Here is a 20,202-nt window from a genome sequence, read left to right as displayed (position 1 = left end):
CACACACACACACACACACACACACACACACACACACGTAGTCTGTCTTTCTTCTGCTGACTTTCATTCCTCTTCTCTCTATAGCATACCTCCACCTCTTCAGGGTCTCTTCCACTCCACCTAGTCTCACTACAGATCACAATGCCCTCTGCAAACATCACAGTCCACAGAGACTAGGCTTGTTTTACAGCCACAGGACCTTGTCACTTTGAGTCAAACATGAACTCCTCTGTATACCAAGTCATTTGAAAGTCGAATGTGAGCCTGTCTGTCTTAATCAAATCTACATCAGACTGACTAAAAAAACTAAAAGAGTCTAGGTGTTGCAATGGCTCAGTCTGGCAAGTCCAGAAATCATGTGTTGGGACCTTAAATGAGCTGTGCATAAATGAATACCCACAGATCTCAAAGAACTGAGGCAATGTTGTAAAGTAAAGTGGGCTAAAATCCGTCTGTGATGATGTGAGAGAAGTCATAAAGAAAACAGTCGGTCCGTGTTATTTCTGTTAAAGATGGTTCTACAAGCTGTTGAATCATGGGTTGTGTTTAGATGTTTTTTTACAGGACTGTTTCAATGTTTTTCACATTACTGTAAGTGATCATTTCTAAATTACTCCTTGCTTTCCTCCTCTGCACAAAGTCAGAACATGCCAATAAAGATATATCTGTGGACAATATAAAGCCAATAAAACATTGTTTGGGTTTAATAGAAAACACAGAAGGCATTGTTCTGCATGTGTTCAATAGAGTCTTCACAGTATAATAAGATGAAAGCCTAAGGCCAAAGCCTCAGAATTAAATCAACTATCATGGAGTTTGTAATATTGACACGTGTAATTTTTCTTCAGAAAAAAAAAAGTTCAAGAAAAAGCAAGTCTGGTCAGATGCTTAGCATAGGCAGCAATTAAGCTAGCTAGGTAGCTACTTACCCACCGAGTTGAGCCATAGCCTTTAGCTTTACCCCTTCTTCTTCAAACCTTTGGCTAGAAGACAGCATGTAGAATACCTAGGTAACAAAAACCTGCATATGCATTTTTTTTTCTAAATGCTTTCTAAATGCTTTTCAGCCAGTCGAAAAAGTGCATCGTCTACTGACTGTCCAAAGCATTTTACTTATTTTGGGAATGCTACATAATAAGTAAATAAGTACATTTCAATCCAATCCAATCAAGTATGAAGTCAAAGAAAAGAAAAACTTTAGAACCAAATAAATATTAAAATGTGGTTTAACTGACAAAAGTGACTTCAGACCAAACCTCCCCCTATATAACCTAATAATTCTTATATGAGGTCTTCTCAGGGAGGTTTTTTCAGAACAAATGGCTTAGCAATGTCAGAGGCTATCACAAGACATTAACAGATGATTCTCAAATCTAACCTGCAAATTTGGCCCACATCTCATTTCTTCTTATTGAAATGATGGCAACTCTTGCTAGGTACTGCTTTAAGGTAGTGCTTGGATCAATACGTCCTCTCATAATTTAGTCAGGAAAGTCTGAGCCATGCATCATTTACACAGCGTGCAGCAATGCACAGAAGGCATACTACAAAACCTGCAGTACTTTATATACATATGTGTGCAGCATTTTATATGTTCACCAGCAAATAAAATGTTAGTTCAAAGTATAACTGCAACATTTTTTCTTTTAAATAGCTTGGGTTTCTCTCTAATATCAGTTAATAGATTAAAAACTAGTGAAAACTACAATTCAAAATTACTCAAAATTAGACAACAACTTACATTATCCTGAATTTGATCTTAATTTGATGTTAGGATAATTTAAAATTATCCTAACATCAACTGGGGGGTCAAGCTGAGGGGAATATCAAAACTGCAAATATTGCACATCACAATTATTTTTTTAACCCTCAAATTAGAAGCTTTTAAATGAACTCTTTGGGACACTTCACAGATGGAAGCCTTGCACTTGGTCGTAATTTCCTTTTTGCCCTAAAACTAATATCAATCACTTTGAAAGATGGCGAGCTCGTGGTTGTTTTACAGGTAAAGACTGACAGAATGACCCTTGAAGCAATTGTAAGAGAGTGTAGTTTTTCCAGTTCTTAAACGATTCAAATTTTAAAATGACAGTCCTCTCAATATTTAGCCAGGAGCCACCTAGCATCCAGTGTCATGCATGCAGCCGCCTTGTGTTAATTTGATTTTTATTATATTATATATGTTAAGAAAATTAGAGAAATGTGTCCAAAGTGTGAGAAGTCCATTTGGAGGAGGCAGAGTCGTGGTTTGGGGTATCTTTTCTGCATCAGCAGTTAGGGCCTCTTCTACAGTTACACTGCAAGCTAAACAGTGATACTTATCATAAGCTCCTTTATGTATCTCTGCTTTGAAAATGATAATCTTAAAAATAATGAAATTAATTAAGAATATTTTTAAGTAAAAAAAACACTTGAATTACACCCCTACAGGCATCATTTTAAACTGGACTAAGTAAGAGATTCAAAAGACACCAAATTCTTATTTCATGCATTCACAACCTTTATATGTTTGGTTTGGCCATCTGGTATTATTATTACTATTATTACTATCATCACTGTTTTGTTCGGGGTTGGTTAAAACAGTTCACAGCCTGTACAATTGCTCATGCACTGAAACCTCTGATGCTGAAATCCTATCGCCTTGACCTTTAACAAAAGACTGAGCATCCCTGAGGGGAGCTAAATAAAAGGGCACCACTGTGTTTTCTACTGATGCCACTGATATGATATCAATGGTTTTTCAGTAAGGGGGGGATTTGCTCTTGCTTTTTTTGGTATATGAAGGCCCACATTGCTAAAAAAGAGGCTGTCAGGGTGCATAAAGTGTCGAAAAGAGACTTCCTCATCCCTTCTTGCCCCAAGGACAGTAAGGAGGGCAGCAGAGGAGCACTGATTGGGAACAACACCTGTCAGGTGAGGCTTTCGCAGTTGACAGCGCAGAAAGAGTGCCAGGTCGACCGCTATGACTGCTAATCTGTGACGTGGCAACCTGCCGGGCTCTGCCAGTCTCGAGAGAGAGAGAGAGAGAGAGAGAGAGAGCGCCAGGAGCCCCAGCGTTGAGGCTTTTCTGGGGCTACAATCCTGCTAATGTCTCCCCGAACAGAATGAACCACGCTGACATGCTCTAAATACATTTCATTATCATCATCATGATTATATCACTAATTGTGTGTGCTTGGTAACGTGCTGCAGCAGCCTCCTCCAGGGAGGTGTCTGAAAGACTGAATGATTAAAACATGTATGATGAACCATGCATCAAAATGTCCCTGCGGGCCTCTTCGCAAGATACATGTAAGCAGCTCCACTGACACTCTGAGCCAGCAAACAGCAGAGGATGTGATCTACTGAGGGTTGAAAGGCCGGGGAGAAACCTGCAGGCAATAACAAGACAGCAGGTGGATATTAGAGATGCAGAGGATTGACCTGAGCTGACCCATCCATATCCTTAAACCCACACTACCTAACCTATATACCTTAAGACATGGGTCCAGAGCAGCCTAAATAATTCCACCACCACACAACGAGTGAAGCAGAGGCTTAGGTTCAAATCATGGCTGGGCTTCTTTGGCCTGTGCTTGGCAATGTTTCCATCCTTATATGTGGTTGACAGGAGCGGATAAAGTTTTTGTGACAGCATTTGATGAATGTTTAATCCAACATTCATACATCGAGGGCTGGGACTGGGTCCCCAGTCAAAACCCACCAAAGACACACAGCAGGTGTGTAAAATATTCATTCACTACACGCTTCATTAAGAATGAAACATATCATGGTCCCCGTTCATTTATTCATTTCGATTATCGAAACAAAAGACAGAAAAATGAGAGATTAAAACATGGTGGGCGCGCTATTCTGTATTTGTCTCACAGATTTGTAACGATTTGTTTTGTGACAAATAACTCTGTCTGTTGAAATCCTGCTGTCATCTTGCTGAGAGTCAGGCAGCTACTGCGAGAGAAGCTTTCATGTGAGGGGCTGTAACAAATTACTGTCTGTCTGTCTGGGACTATCCAGCTCTGCATCTGATTGCAGCAGCTTGACCTTTGACTGGTCCAGGAGTGGCCAGGGACTCATCACACACGGCGTGCTGATACATACCTGAGCCATCAACCAAGAAAGGGACAGGTTTCATATTTTTATTAATTAGTGGCCATTAATGATCTCTCCTGGTGACAAATCACCACACGCAGACAAATGAAGTGACTAATGCCGTGCCTGTCAGTGCTCGGGCTAGCTGAATGAATATGTCACTGTGGAGTGCCAGCGCTATTTCAACATACCCTTTTTGAATGAATGTGTCACACACATGACAAAATTTCCCCATGGAGATCATTAAAGTTTCATCTAATCTAATCGAATTAGTTCAAGTCCTGACAAACTGCCCAAGGCTGCGAGGCAACAGCGAGCCTACACAGAACAGACAAAAATATATCCAGATTAGAAATTTAAATATTCCTTATAAAGCGTTGTTACAGTGGTACTGAAGATGTGGTGACAGCATGCCAGCTATCACTACACTGCTATTATTTATTTATTTAGTTTTGACAAGGTTAAAAATCAAAATTTGCAATCTTTTACATATAGTTTTGCTGCGGTTTCACATCTGTTTTAGATTAAGCTGTGTCTGCTCTGAGGCAACATTTTTATTTATTTTTTGTTGCTTGATACTGTAATAAGAAGCTCAGCCTGTTTAGCATACATCATCTTAATGTAAGTCTGTGTATTGTCTAAATATGACTGAAGATATTTAGATGGGTTTTGAGTTGCCTTACTGTTTCCTGTCAGCTCAAAGCTGTCTGTCCTTTCTGACCTCTGACATCAATAATACATTTTCACCCAGAGAACTTCAGCTCACTGGATAGTCTCTCTTTTTATTTTGAGCATTCTCCAAAATGTTTGTATAGAAAAATCCCAATAGATCAGCAGTTTCTGAAATACTCAGACTAGCTTTTCAGGCACCAACAACCATGCCTCACTCAAAGTAAATGAACTTTTTAAAAATTTTGATGTCAGTTTGAACTTCCAGGTCATCTTGACCGTGTCTACGTGCTTAAATGTACTGATTTTTGTGTTCACAAGCAGTTGAACAGATATACCTAAGAAAGTGGCCAGTGAATGTGTATTGGACAAGTAAGAGACAATTTTGCAATTCTTGAGCCCTCTTAATGCCTTCAAGTCAAAGATTCTTACAGCCTTAGCAGAGATTAAGTGTATCATGGTCAAAGAAAGCTCCCTGTGTAAGTTTAATAACATGTATTGATCTGGTATAACATGATAGGTCACAGCTTGCACCCAATAACATGTCTTTACTTTGCAGCAAGAGTCCCTTTTACTCCCTTTTTAAGCAATTACATTTTCACTTGAGCTTAAAAAAATATTACTAACTGTACAAGCCAGACAGTTGACTTTTATTTATAATTAAGCACAATGTGGCAAAATATGAAAGGGATTAATGAACATTTTCTTGTGAATTGCAAATAATAAAAAGCATGCATATAAAAATCATATAAAAGCATTTTTGATGCTTTAATTTATTAGCAGTGTTTTAAAGCATTATGGAAAGGTATGTTTCTTAGACAATACATACCTTTTCTTTACAGTGAAATGTAGTGTTTCGGTTATTTTGTCACTTGATGTTAATGTTGCTGAATTTTTATTTTTAATGTTTTTTTATTCTTATTATTTTATTATTTATTTCATTATTATTATGTGTGCTAAATGACTTGATAAAAGTCAATTTTATAATCGGCGGAGGAAGCTCCTCACTTTTCTCCTCCCGCGCTTGTCTGACGTCACTTCCGCCGCCCAGAAAACATGGCGGCTGCCAGTACCTGTGATTCGGTGCACACCCTGCCCAAAAACGTAGTCATTAAGACTGAACCAGAAGCGGAGGATGTGTCGGTCAAGCGGGAGCCCGTCGTTCCTCTCATTGCCCCGGTCAGCGGACTCCAGCCTCTCTCGTGGTCGCAGGACCACCGCCTGGCTGTGTGCACCTCCAGTTCCCTGGCGGTGATGGAGCTGGTGTGCGACGTCCACAACAACAAACAGGACCTAACGCTGCACAGGACTTCAATCCCCGTCCCAGCCGAGGAATACAAACTGCGGGTAAGCGACCGCATACAGTCGCCTGTTACCTGCTAACACCAACACGTTATAAGAGGGAAATATCAGAACCCATGCAGCTCTGTAGCTTTAGCTTACTGAGCTGATGTGGTGTTTACAAGTCACGTGCTCCACTGTTTTGATTGGGAAACAATAACTTCTGCGGGAAGCTCACCTTTATTTTACTTATTTATTTTTTAAATTTTAGTTTAGTTTGGGCTAGTTTAGTTTTTGTTTGAAAACGTAGGAGTACAGAGTGGGGAACTGTTGTGCTGCATGAGGAAGTCCGGAGTAGCAGAGAAGTATGTGGGGGTGGTGCAGGACATGCACGAGGGATCTGCTCTGAGCCCCTTCTTGTTTGCAGTGGTGATGGACAGATTGATTGATAATGTCAGTCAGGAATCTCCGTGGACTGTGATGTTTGCAATGACATTGCGAGAGTAAAGAGCAGGTGGAAGAGAGCCTGGAGAGGTGGAGGTATACTGTGGAGCAAAGAGGAAAGACATAATACATGTGTGAGTGAGAGGGAGACTGGTGTAGAGCAGGGCAATATGACCAAAAATATTTATCACGATATACATTTGAAAATTTGCGATAACAATATAATTGATGATATAATTGACACTAGACAAAATACTTTACAACTCCACAACTTTATTAGTGCAAAAAAAACAAAACCCATCAATGTATTTTCACTTAAACAAGCAGCTGTTTTTTTATGTGCATTAAAGTTATATAAACATTAACAGTGGAAATGCAAATTCCTTGCTGACAGTTTAACCAAACCTAGTGGAAATTGGCCGACATATCCTCAGCATAACCTTGTATAATATCCACAAAACTTAAAAAGACGTCATACACGCACAATACGGTAATATATCGAAGCGCAGTACAGATCACTCCGCGAGGCTCCTGCCTACGTTAGCCGTAATGCTCCGACAATCCATCAAACTGTGCGGTTCGTAGCTTAGCAAAGTCATACTGAAAGGTTTAGGCGTGTGCAGGGGATAGATACAGTGGCTTGCAAAAGTATTCGGCCCCCTTGAACTTTTCCACATTTTGTCACATTACAGCCACAAACATGAATCAATTTTATTGGAATTCCACGTGAAAGACCAACACAAAGTGGTGTACACGTGAGAAGTGGAACGAAATTCATACATGATTCCAGACTTTTTTTTTTTCTTAAACCATTCCATTGTTGCCCTGGCTTTATGTTTAGGGTCGTTGTCCTGCTGGAAGCTGAACCTCTCAAGTCTTTTGCAGACTCCAAGAGGTTTTCTTCCAGGATTGCCCTGTATTTGGCTCCATCCATCTTCCCATCAACTCTGACCAGCTTCCCTGTCCCTGCTGAAGAGAAGCACCCCCAGAGCATGATGCTGCCACCAACATATTTGACAGTGGGGATGGTGTGTTCAGAGTGATGTGCAGTGTTAGTTTTCTGCCACACATAGCGTTTTGCATTTTAGCCAAAAAGTTCCATTTTGGTCTCATCTGACCAGAGCACCTTCTTCCACATGTTTGCTGTGTCCCCCACATGGCTTGTTGCAAACTGCAAACGGGACTTCTTATGGTTTTCTGTTAACAATGGCTTTCTTCTTGCCACTCTTCCATAAAGGCCAACTTTGTGCAGTGCACGACTAATAGTTGTCCTTTGGACAGATTCCCCCACCTGAGCTGTAGATCTCTGCAGCTCGTCCAGAGTCACCATGGGCCTCTTGGCTGCATTTCTGATCAGCGCTCTCCTTGTTCGGTCTGTGAGTTTAGGTGGACGGCCTTGTCTTGGTAGGTTTACAGTTGTGCCATACTCCTTCCATTTCTGAATGATCACTTGAACAGTGCTCCGTGGGATGTTCAAGGCTTGAGAAATCTTTTTGTAGCCTAAGCCTGCTTTAAATAACGTTATCCCTGACCTGTCTGGTGTGTTCTTTGGACTTCATGGTGTTGTTGCTCCCAATATTCTCTTGGACAACCTCTGAGGCTGTCACAGAGCAGCTGTATTTGTACTGACACTAGATTACACACAGGTGCACTCTATTTAGTCATTAGCACTCATCAGGCAATGTCTATGGGCAACTGACTGCACTCAGACCAAAGGGGGCTGAATAATTACGCACACCCCACTTTTCACTTATTTATTTGTAAAACATGTTTGGAATCATGTATGATTTTCGTTCCACTTCTCACGTGTACACCACTTTGTGTTGGTCTTTCACGTGGAATTCCAATAAAATTGATTCATGTTTGTGGCTGTAATGTGACAAAATGTGGGAAAGTTCAAGGGGGCCGAATACTTTTGCAAGCCACTGTATATATGGATATAAAGGAAAACAGGAAGAGTTAACTATAACTGCCTCAAACCATGTTAACCAAGGTTAATAGCTACTCTTATAGCTATACTAAATACACTGCAAGACAGTCATTCATTAACCGAGGAACAAAAGAGAGTATAACTGCTAAACAGTTGACCTTAAGAGCAACTAGCCTTGAAACTCTTCAGGAGCTTTGCAATATTGTCACATCATAAAACAGAAAAAAAATGTTTTCTTGCTGGGATGTTTTATCTTCGGTTGAGCTTTTTAACCAGCTGTTTAAGGCCCTGCTTTTCCACCATGTAACTAGTCTTGCTGTCATGTAGGGTACAGCTAACTAGCTCACATCTGTCCACTTATGTCTACTAATCAAGGTAGACTAAATCAGCTGTTTAATGTTGTTTCTAAACGAGATTTTCAAACATTGCTTCATATTCATAAATGAATGTGGGAAATAAATAAACTCTTAGGTTCTTCCCTCAGTCTCCCTCATGTCTCCTCTTGTGATCAGAGCTTTACATACAGTTGGGCCCATAGGTTTTTGTGGTTTGCACCCTGTATTAAACCCTTTGTGTTTGCATTCATGAAGGCGTCTCTTGATTTTAGACTTTCACAATGGCAAGCGAATGTTCTTGACTCAGCTAAGTGCTGGTTTTTCTAGACCTTGGAATTAATTTTGTCGTCTTGAACTTCATGATGTCATCTTTGGTCTTTTTGTTTCTGAGTTGGGCAGTGCATTTTTTCTTTTTAAGAATGCACCAGGTTACTGATTTGGATTTGGCCACTGCTGAAGTTTTTGGGGTTTTTTTTGTATCTCTGCTACGTTTGTTTTATTTTTCAACCTAGTAATTCTTTCTTTAACTTGCATGGGCACCTCTGAACAGCAGAACTCCATATCCTCGATTTGCTTAATTTGTTATGAAATAACAAAGGAACAGGTCTCCCCTGGCCATGAAACTGCTTGCCAGTGACATGAAACTGCGATTTGGGCGACAGTGCTTAAAAATGGCTGTACTCTAAACCAGCGGTCCCCAAACCCCGGGCCTCGGACCGGTACCGGCCCGTGAGTCGTTTGGTACCGGGCCGCGAGAGTTGAGGCTCAGGTGTGAAATGTGTGGTTTTCAGGGTTTTTATCGGTTTTCAGCGTTATTTTGTTATCGTTTTTATCGTTAACTCGGTTTTCCTTGGTCTTTTCGCGTGTGTTATGAATAAATCTTCTTTTTTCGGTACCGGTACTAGTTTTATTTTGTTGTATTCATCCGCAACACCTTAAAGGCCGGTCCGTGAAAGTATTGTCGGGCATAAACCGGTCCGTGGCGCAAAAAAGGTTGGGGACCGCTCTAAACAGTTGATGCAGTATTTTTGTGAAGCCCCTTTAAATGAAGGTGTATGAAGTTTTCACTTTCGTCACATTACAGGCCTGAAGCACAAAAATGGCTTGTAACACATTCCCAATTGTTTCAGTCTGCAGAAGCAAACAAAAGTAAAACCCTGACTCAGTTACAGATTGCATTGTGTTCAACTTATTGACCCATTAGCTTTGTGCAAGACCTTTCAGAGCATGATCACTGCTCATAAATTATTAAAGTCATTGCTTCAGTAAATAAATAACATATAAATAGGTGATCACAAACTGATATGTGTTACTCCTGTAACGGTGTTGATGTTTGTTTTCTCATTAAACAAATTGTGTACACATGTCTCAGAAAGGGAGCCAAGCTAATATTCACTTTTGTGCTATTAGTTTGGCAGTGGTGAATGTTTCTGTATTTTCATTATTTACTAAAGCGCAGGGAAGATAATCAAAGTAATAGAATACAAATGCTGATTTTAAACAAACAAAAAAACGAGAGAAACAATTTTGTTGTGGTAAATTTGTCTCTTCGCAGCTGCTCTTGTGTATAAACATGAGTGCTTTTAGGTTTCGTCTCCAGTCCAAAAATCCACTTGGCAGATACATTGTTGGACCTAGCTGAATTTTATAATCCACTAGGCACGGTGGCAGACAGGCAAAGTTGGTTTCCAGCTGTCAATGGCTGATATGAATAACTGCTTTTTAATGGGAGGTACTGAGCTGGGAGCTGTAGACTGTGGCTCACAAAGCATGGCTTGGTTTTTTTTAGAGGCCATGATATTGTCTGTATAATAGTACAGCCACCCAGGAGGCTGTTTTCTGTGGTGAAGCTGGGCCATGATGTTCACCATTTACCTAAAATGATCCTGCATTAAAAAATGAGATAACAAAACTTAGATATCTCTAATTTATTCATTGCAGTCTGTTTGGTTATACTGCGTCTATCCTGTTTGTCCAGTTTGTTGACATAAAACTTTTTCTAGGTTTTACTCGCTGTAGAGCAGCAATAATTAGGTGGTTATTTCATTAGATGATGAACAGAAAATGCATCATCAGTGCTTTGGTAACAGTTTTAGCCTTTTCTGTGGAAATACCACTTATTAAGCTAAAACCTGATGATGATTTTGTTGCTTAACAGAAGAAATAAATGATTGCTAAAAAGAGATCATTACAGCTAATTACATGTAGTGCTTCTAATGCTTTTTTAACATCTAGCAGTGCATACTGACATTCAGATGTGCACATAGAAAAATGATATATATATAAGTGCATTTATATGTGAGATAAATCTTTGCAATATTGCAACATTTCTAAGGACTTTGTGGTAGGTCTTGAGTTGTAGCTGATGACGTTACTTCTGTTCTGCTCTCACTTTGCATAGTTTTCTTGCATATTTTGCAAAGTATTCAGCTCTTTTGGATGTTGTTGAAGTTGCTCCTTTTTTTCTGTATTTAATCATCATCAGAGGCTGATGATGTGGCTCTTGTGCTGTTGTTGTAGGTGCATAGGAATGTAAACATGTGCCATCCCTGTGTCACTGACACCAAGATATGATGCTTTTATATCACGTGAAAATTTTATATCTGCGTTATAGCAGAAGCTATGATATGGCACGTTCCTTGTAGCCTGAGCAAGTCTGGCATAAAGAACCAGTTTTCTGCCTGTAGCAGGGTGTTGTTACAGTGGCCCCCCCAAGCTGAGACAACCTGTAAGAAAACAAAACAGGAAGGGCTGGGGCATGTTGGCTTGATGATATAAAATATCATAGTAAAGCCAATACAAAAGTGCTTTAAACCGGCCTTATTTTCAATGGCCAGCAGGGGCAACACGTGTGTATAATATTTGTATGGGAATCTATGGGAAAATCAGCCCTCTTGTGCCTTACTTTTCTGACCCAAGTTAATACTTTGCTGTTTGATTTCATGGGTCAAGTCATGGGGATTAAAACATCAAATTAATTTAGGCAATTATGGACATTTTTTGGAGTCAGCGGGATTATCCAGGGTATGCTCATTGGATGTCCACTCTGCTGATCCACCCTCAGTCCTCACATTTGGTCAAAGCACCAAAAATGGCAGTAGTGTAAACACACAGCTTTTCAGATGAAGTGTTGGTGGTTTATCAAATAAAACATTTCTGCACATGAAATTAAGAACAAACTTGACTTTATAATCCTTAAATATATGTTGTTTTTGCCTTTTAAGGTGGGGCCATCAGTAGAGCTGTCTGAAGCAATGGTGAAGTTCGCTACACATCCAGATCCCACAGTAAGGCAAGCATTTTTGGCCGACAGCGTGATCAACCCATCAGTAGGCGTGCACAAAGGAATAAAGTACGCCAGCTGGTCTCCGTTGGGTTGTGACTCGAGTGGACGCTGCTTGCTCGCTTGCCTAACGCTTGACCACAGACTTACCATTCATAACAGCCACAAGCGTCTTGAGTGGAACACGCTAGTTGATCTTACTAAAAAGTACAGTGAGAGGCTAAAAGAGCGGAATTATGCCAGAAAGGATGACAAGCTGCCGCAGACTAACTTACAGGACTTTGACGAGCTGCAGCGGCGTTTCCGTATGCAGACGCCACTGAGAATGGAGTGGTCGAGTATTTACACGATTAAACAGGTTCAGCCGGACAACACGGGCGTAGACTTAGAGATGGTCCTCCTCGCTGTCTTGATGGAAAACGGTGACCTCGTCTTGTGGAAGTTTGTGTTGCCTTTTACAGACGGGGCAGATGTCACGTTTTATGACATCATCGAATCAGGCGTGACCAGACCAAGTGACTTAGCGTGGTGGGAGTATGAAAACGCAGATCGTCGCATGAGCGGCCTGATCGTCGGCAGTGAGGTGGGACCCGTCAAGATCATGCCAGTCAGCCTGTCGGGAGTGAAGGGGTACTTCACCCTCCGACACCCCGTCATCCTGTGGAAGGAGTGCGATGAAATCGCTGTTGAAAACCTCAAATGTGTCCCGATGATCCACCCGATACATAAATCCAGCTGCAGCCTCATCGTCGCATCACGTGGCTGCTACGTCTTTTGGTGTTTACTTGTGATTTCCCCAGCTGGACTAAATGTACACAACTCTCACGTGGCTGGGCTGCACTCCCTTCCTGTAGTCTCCCTGGCGGTCAGTCAACAAGGTGTCGCGGTGTACACTTGTTCCACAGACGGGTGGATTAAAAAGCTGACGCCAACTTTTACAGAGAGCACTTTAATATTTAAGCAGGAGGAAATGATGCGACCAGAGAACCTCACGGGGAGGAGGATACACGGGATTGCAGTGAGCCGCAACGGAGCATATATTGCACTTGTCAGCACGCAAGGTATGGTTGATGGCTATCATCCAGTTAACAGGACTTACCAGGTTCACTTTGTGACCTTAAAAACTCCAGAAGCCGCAGCAGCGTTGTTGCTCAGGTCTCCTACGCAGAACTTGTATAAAATGGCCGACCTGCTCGACCTGGTGAGGTGGCAGATTTTGAAAAACAAGTCCATCCCTGCATCACTGCAGGATGAGCTTGATCAAAAGATCCGGGAAGCGGACTCTCCTTACTTGTGGCGGTTCAAGCTCTTTTTGGTACGAATACTTCACCAGTCACTGCAGTCACCTAACACAGAAAACAACTGGAAACCTGCAAAAGAGGGAAGCAAGGTGTTCATAAGAGATGAGGAAGAGGAGGATGGAGAAGACAAAGAAGGTGCTGTGAAAGAGGAAGGTGAGCCCGGAGGAGAAAAACTGGAGAAGGAGGAAAATCAGGAGGAGCAAAGGGCAGAGGTACAGGCTTGGATGAACACTGTAGAGACTCACTTGATGAGAGAAAACATGAAGAAGGTGTTAGGGGTGGTGTACCTCAATACCTGGCTAGCAGAGAACATTAGCATACCCACCTGTGGCCTGGTGGAGTATCTCTCTAAAGACACCAACGACAGAGCATCAGAGGTAATGACTCACGTGTTATTTTTTTCTACTTAAGACACCACTGCACGTTCTTTTGGTTTGGTTTTCCTGAATACAGCGCTGTAAAAAGTATTTGAAAAGCTTAAATGTTTGAGATCATTTAAAAAATGTTAGTAGTAGTCAAAGGAAGGAGTTTTTACATGATCATTTGAAAAGAACCTGTAGATTATAGAAACAAATTCAATGACATCTATCACTCTGGACAGTGTTACAAAACCATTTCTTAGGCTTTGGGGACTCCAGTGAACCACGGTGAGAGCAATGATCCACAAATGAGGAAAATTTGGAACAGTAGTAAACCTTCCCAGGAGTGGCCGGCCTACTAAAACATTTCATCAAAGACTCATCCAGGAAGTCACAAAAGAACCTAGAACAGCATCTAAAGAACTGCAGACCCCAATTACTTCTGTTGTTGCTTCATGACCCAGAAAATCCAATCCAAGCACCTAAATCCAATTGAGGTGCTTTGGCACGCCCATAAACAGGCCACCCTAGCTTGAAAACCCTTCAGTGCGGGTTGATTACAAAGAATAGTTGGCTAAGAATTCACTAAACTCATTACCAGTTTTCGTCGTGATGCATTCTCAATCATCCAGGTAAGTAAATTTCCAAAGATTGATGCAGCAACAACTCCACCTCATTGTTAGTCCATTTAAAAAAACTCGGTGCGTTTCCTCGACGTTTTGCCGCGACGTTTGAAAGAGCCGGAAAGTAAATAAACGGCAGACAGAAATGAGGAAGGCCAAAGCGTCTTTTTTTCACGCATGCGCAGTACTGGAACGTAAGCGTTTTCGGCCGTTTCAATGTGGACGCGCAACTCTGTGAAAACGACTGAAAACGCTAGTGTGGACGCGGAGCGTTTTCAGACAAAAACGCCGTTTTCAAATCTATCTGGGCTAGTGTGGACGTAGCCTCAGCTGACTGCAGGTTTCCTCAATTTTATAAACTGTACATTTGCATAATGACTGAAACCAGCCCATTACCAGTTATTGCAAATGTTTGATTGCAGTTACAATGGTTGTCAAGGGTGGCGCAACCAGGTAAGTTTAGGGGGCTACTTTTTCCAAGAGGGTTTGGAAATTTTCTAACTTTTGTATTTACTCAGGTTATGTTTATCTGAAACATGCAAGTCTGGCAAATATGTAGGAGGGGGATACTTGTTAGATGTAAGGCTGCAGTGGAAGAAACTTCTTTGACTTCTTTGCCTCCGCTATACAAGTTGGGAATGCTTGCATTGGTTGCTTTCATTCAGACCCTTTGGTCCTGCATGCTTTGTCCTTCAGGTCCTGATTGGCCACATCAAGAATAAGATGAACAAGCAGACGTTCTCGGAGCGCTGCAGCCTGTGTCAGGATGTGCTGCCCTTCACAGACCACAAACAAACCATGTGTAAAAATGGACACATGTGGCTCAGGTACGCACAAAATTCTTGAACAACTTTAGAAACTTAAAACGTCTAAGGATGGTTGTTTTTCTTAGCTTTAGCCTGACAGGATGAGTAGGTGCACCGTTGGTTCAGATGCCACAGCTGAGCCTGAGCGTTGGGACATGAATTGAATCTCAATGCCGAACGCCTTCTTTGACGGTTTATTTATCTTCTCGGAGCAGTAATCAAGGCTCCTTCCTTCTGATATTTACCCATGCAGCACTCTCATCGTCTCATAAATATCGTCTGTCAAACATTTCTCCTGCCTGCTCTCTAGCTTGAACGTGGTGCCTCTGGTGGGCACTGAGGGGAAATCTGTGCCCGTCAGCTGCACCTCAGCACTGTTTCTGCTCTACTTTTATAATGCGTATATGTGTGTGTGTGTGTGTGTGTGTGTGTGACTGTCCCTGGCAGCCAGCTCTCTAATGTATTTCTTTCGGTCTCCTCCAGGTGTGCGTTGTCATACCAGGCCTGCCAGACGCTGACGTTCAGACGGTGCCTCCTGCTGGATAGCATCGCCAGACTGCCAGAGCCTGAGGGTAAGCGCCACTTTCCATCTCCCTCCACCTCCATTTCACAGTCGCGCTCTCGATCAGCCGTCTCCTCCTGTCACCTTCAACATCAGCCTCTGCCGCTCGGATCAATGCTCGACATGTTGGATGACTGAGCCACACAAACATAATACTTATTAACTGTGACTGATTGCAGAAATTAGCACAGCGTCTTTTCTTTCTTTTTAGCCAGTGTGCTTTTGTATTTTCTTATAAGGCAAGAGTTGAGTTACTGGTCACAAAGCTCAGTCTTGTCACTTTCTCGGCTAGGACTTGAAATGTGTAGCTGGGGGATTCTGAATGCTGGAGCGGGAGTAAGTGATCTTTGCATGACTTCTTTAAGGTCGGTCAGCTCAGTAGGAGGGTAGAAATGTGCACTGACATGCACGTGCAACAATGCAATTAACAGAACGGGTGACTACTTTTTTTCTTTTTGCTTGTGCTTGTGAATTACTGAAGGGGTTAATACTTTGATACTCAGAGGAGAAAAAAACAAAACTATCCGAGGTTCCAGTGAGGAGGAGACACGTTAGTCCTGATTTCTTAAGTAAACGATAACCTGGATTAGAAAAACCTGTTGGCAGTGGAAAGCTGATTTCCACTGCCATGTGTACAGTTAGATGGATTTCTAATCAGCCTGTTCACAACAGACTGTAAACAGAAACACAGGTGTGACAGCAGAGCTGCGGGATGAAAGAGGAGATGAATGCATTACATACATCATTACTATATAATGCATGTAAACATGTTTTCTGATTGCCTTTATATCTGAAATAATGATTGCATTCTGTTTCCTCATAAAAGTCCTAAAGGAAAGAATTAAGTTTACAAAAGCCTTAAGTATTGTCTCGAGCCCGCAGTCGACTGTGCAGGCAAGCCAGCAAAGGTTTCTGTATCAGTCTGGGGGTGTCCCGACCACAGTGACATTGCTGGCTGCTGCTCACTCATTAGGTACGAGCTCTACATCGATTCTGATAAGGAGTCATTACAGTACACAATTGTAACATTAGAATTTAGGATTTAAATATACTGCTTAAACATAGGGGAATTGTACTGTATGCTAACAAATAATTGTTATCTTTATAATTGTTTTCCTCATACCATACGTTCCTCATGCCTTATTTATATTTTGACCATTAGAGTAATAATTTGCATTCTTTTAATGGTCTTAAAAAGCCTGAAACGCAGAAAGCCTCGGTGAGTCTGTGGAACGTTTATTGCATCTAAGTAATCTGATTATCAGACGTTTACTATTTACTCAAACTGATTAAGAAGATTTCTGTCTGTGGTCATTGTGTCCAGTATTTCAGTTTCTTTAATTGGATTTGGGGAAAGTATGATTTGGAAACCCTCTTACATATTTATGTTCGGATATATTTGTAAGTTAGAGATCTTTGCTCTGCATTGGTTTTACAGTACATGTCTCTATGACATGTAATGTACACATCATCATAATAGCCTATAAATGGGTGGAGGTAAGCTCAATAATGATACAAATGAGAAAAAAATATATTATTCTACATAAACACAGAAGTGGGAAAAGAGCAGGCTCTGTGTTCCTGCAGGGGGAAAAATGATCTCAGGTCTTTATCAAACCTGCCTGAGGGGCAGCTCTGCTGGTCATCCCAGCCTATCTGAGCTAATGAGTGACAGGTCTGTGCAGTTGTGGCATCTGTCAAAATCAGCATCACCCCCCACTTGTCTAAAAACATCTTTAGGATGTTTGCCTTCTTTATAGTTCCTATTTCACAATTTTTATTATTATCACAGCAGTTTCTGTTTGGAATAAAAACCCTTTTATACATGAAATTCTTAAAAACAATTTAGAAGCTCTATGTCTGACAGCAAAAGACAAAAAAACCTACATTAATATTAAATATATGGCATTAAATAATTAGAGATAAACAAACCAGCCATGTTGCCATCTTGAATATGCCCGAGACACTACAGTCTGTGCAGCAGACAGGAGGCCGTTTCCCCAGCTGAGCCACTGCACATCATGTCTGTGAGATCTAACTTTAGTCGTGGGTGTTTTGGGATCACAAAGAAGAATTTTCTTTTCCCCTAAGTCCTGCCTCACTGATGAGTGTGAGATAATGCACTTTCACAGTAAACTTCCTAATTTAGTCATTTCTTATCTCTCACATACTTCATTAGAAAGCCCTGTTCTATACTTCTACGTCAATAGCAAACATGAGGTTAAAATTTGTTTTTTCAGTATTGTACAGTGGGATAAATACAATTTTTAACCCGTTTTATTCATTGCGGGTTAATTTACTCAAGCATAGATGTTTTTGTTTAACCAGTGGTCAAAAACTCTGACAAATGTTATAGATGTTTTAGAAAAGTAAGCCGTTTCCTTCGCATTACTTCTAACAAATGTTGGAAGACAATGCAGACTGACCATCGCTTACACTTGTCCTGTCTTGCGTGTAGAAAGCAGCAGGAGAGAAGCATGCTCTCATTACAGGAAGTGCAAGTGTGCAAGGGGCGGCTCACTTAATTGTGGTGTGTCGTGAAAAGTTTAGGGCTAAGTTTGTTAATTTTTCATCCATATTTTCTCACCTGAATTTTTCTTTTTGGTGCTTTGGTATTAGACTATGCATGCACACTAACAATGAATTGTAATGTATTTTAATTAATGTAAATGACACTGAATAACAACTGTGAATGTGCAGGATAAAGCTTCAGCTTAATGTATGCGTACTTTTATATAACGTATTAGAATAGGCCGGCCTCCCAGTACCACTAATGAAGACTCAACAAAACACAAATAAAAATGTAGAGTTCACAAACAATAGTGATCATACCCCAGTTTTGAATGCTCAGCATATAAAAATGGTTATTACACAATTATTAAATACGTTTGCGTTCCATTGCAGTCCATTTTTATTGTATCTCATCACCTACTTCTCCCCATCTTTTGATATCAAACCTTTTCTTTCTTTGTCTGAACTACAGTTCGTGTCTCGAGGGCACAACACATTACCTCTGCTGTTCCAGCTCAAACCTCACTTGTATACTTACTTACTAAAAATGTTTATTATTTAGCCACATCCTTTTCTTAGGAATGGTGTGCACTATTGATTGTCCCACTTTTATTGCTTTAGTGGACAAGAACATTATCGATTTTTGTGTTTCTTATATAGAGAAAAGGGGTGTGGCACTACGCAGATTGCAAATAACGAGAGTACGACTGTGTTTGTAGAACGATCCTGTAACATATGCATGGCAGTGAGAACAAATTGGCCAGTGTGCACATTTAATGAATCCAGTGGTAAGTTTGCACATGCCCTTAGTTTGTGCTCAATTGTATACTCGTAGTGCTTAATGAGGCCATTTTTTTGGGGGGGGGGTCTTAAATTGTACTCCTGTCACCCTTCAAAGTCTCTGATATTAATATATACATAACCACATTAAATGAATTTGTTGTTCGTAATCTTGAGCACAAACAGAAGTTGTTTTGTTTCCCCACAGATCCAGAGTGGATAAAGAAGATACTGCAGGCACCCTGCACGCTCTGCGACTCGCCGATGATCTAGAGCTAAACGATCATTAAAACCTCAGGGCTTCCCCGCGACCTTCAGAGCTCGCCGCTCTGACACCGGGTCCAATCTTGTCAGACATCACTGCTTTTTTCTTTCTTAATTTTATATGTTTTGTTCATGTTTTTATTACTTTATATTTGTATGTTAAAAGAGCAAATAAAATGCTTTGAATATTTGTTGAAACTCTTATTTCACTCCAGTTACAAAGTGTGCAGTGTGTGCTTCCTGCCTCTAAAGTTTTAAATTAATATTTTACCGAGGTAAAACATTTTGGAGTCAAACTTTACACATTTCTTTATTTTCCACCCCTCATCTAAAGCGAATTCCCACTCAGAGCAGTGTTTGGACAGAGATGCTCAGAAACAAAGTTTAAAATGTGGTTATATGTGGAGGCTTTTATTATTCAGTAGGACTTCAGGGCGCCATAAATAAGCTCCCTCATTTTCCTCATGTTGACTCTATTTCCAAACCTTTGGTGTAGTTTTTATTGCAAGTAAGTGGAACTTACTCTGCGAGTCCTATTTTAGTGGGTTTTTTCTTCTTCTCCTCTTTTTTTTTTTTTTTTTTTTTTGAGTGCAACAAATAATACACTCTGAATAATACATACTCTGGAAGAAACTCAACATACCTACTTTAATTGGCACTGTAAAACAATTTCCAAGCTCTGGGAGGAGGAGATGGAGGGTGGTGGTGCTCAGTCATTCTCTCAGATGAGGACTTCCGCTAATGTAAACGTAGAAGAGAAGAAGCGGCGAGGCAGATGAGATGAGCAAGAGGCAGAAAGAAAGCAAAAAGTGTGCTTAAAAACCCAGCGCGTCCCTCCCACGGGAGCCCGTTGTAATGAGATTCAGCAGTAATGAGGGACAGAACATGGCGCCAGATGTGATTCTAATTCTAATCAAGGACGGGAGGGTGGAGGTGATGGAGACGGGGGGTGTTAGGATAGAGAG

The 20,202-nt window shown here is 41.0% G+C and overlaps 1 protein-coding gene across 1 annotated transcript; it reads left to right on the top strand.

Annotated features, from left to right (window-relative positions):
• The first annotated feature begins 5,782 nt into the window (after nucleotides 1-5,782).
• gtf3c4 (general transcription factor IIIC, polypeptide 4) lies at nucleotides 5,783-19,373 on the top strand. The gene is made up of 5 exons (XM_005725606.1): nucleotides 5,783-6,105; nucleotides 11,973-13,709; nucleotides 15,011-15,141; nucleotides 15,604-15,692; nucleotides 19,182-19,373. The coding sequence occupies exons 1-5, from the start codon at nucleotides 5,815-5,817 to the stop codon at nucleotides 19,244-19,246; spliced, it is 2,313 nt and encodes a 770-aa protein (XP_005725663.1). The 5' UTR covers nucleotides 5,783-5,814; the 3' UTR covers nucleotides 19,247-19,373.
• The last annotated feature ends 829 nt before the right edge of the window (nucleotides 19,374-20,202 follow it).

This window comes from Pundamilia nyererei, unplaced genomic scaffold, assembly GCF_000239375.1.
Source record: "Pundamilia nyererei isolate P.nyererei 1_Seehausen unplaced genomic scaffold, PunNye1.0 scaffold00016, whole genome shotgun sequence".
NCBI lineage: Eukaryota > Metazoa > Chordata > Actinopteri > Cichliformes > Cichlidae > Pundamilia > Pundamilia nyererei.
This window is presented reverse-complemented; position numbering and strand designations above follow the sequence as displayed.

Bases quoted from the DNA above. Each gene is read 5' to 3' on its own strand.
- gtf3c4 (XM_005725606.1), top strand. From the start codon at position 5,815: ATGGCGGCTGCCAGTACCTGTGATTCGGTGCACACCCTGCCCAAAAAC. The intron at 15,142-15,603 runs GTACGCACAAAA...GGTCTCCTCCAG, and splicing joins AATGGACACATGTGGCTCAG to GTGTGCGTTGTCATACCAGG. The intron at 15,693-19,181 runs GTAAGCGCCACT...GTTTCCCCACAG, and splicing joins CAGACTGCCAGAGCCTGAGG to ATCCAGAGTGGATAAAGAAG.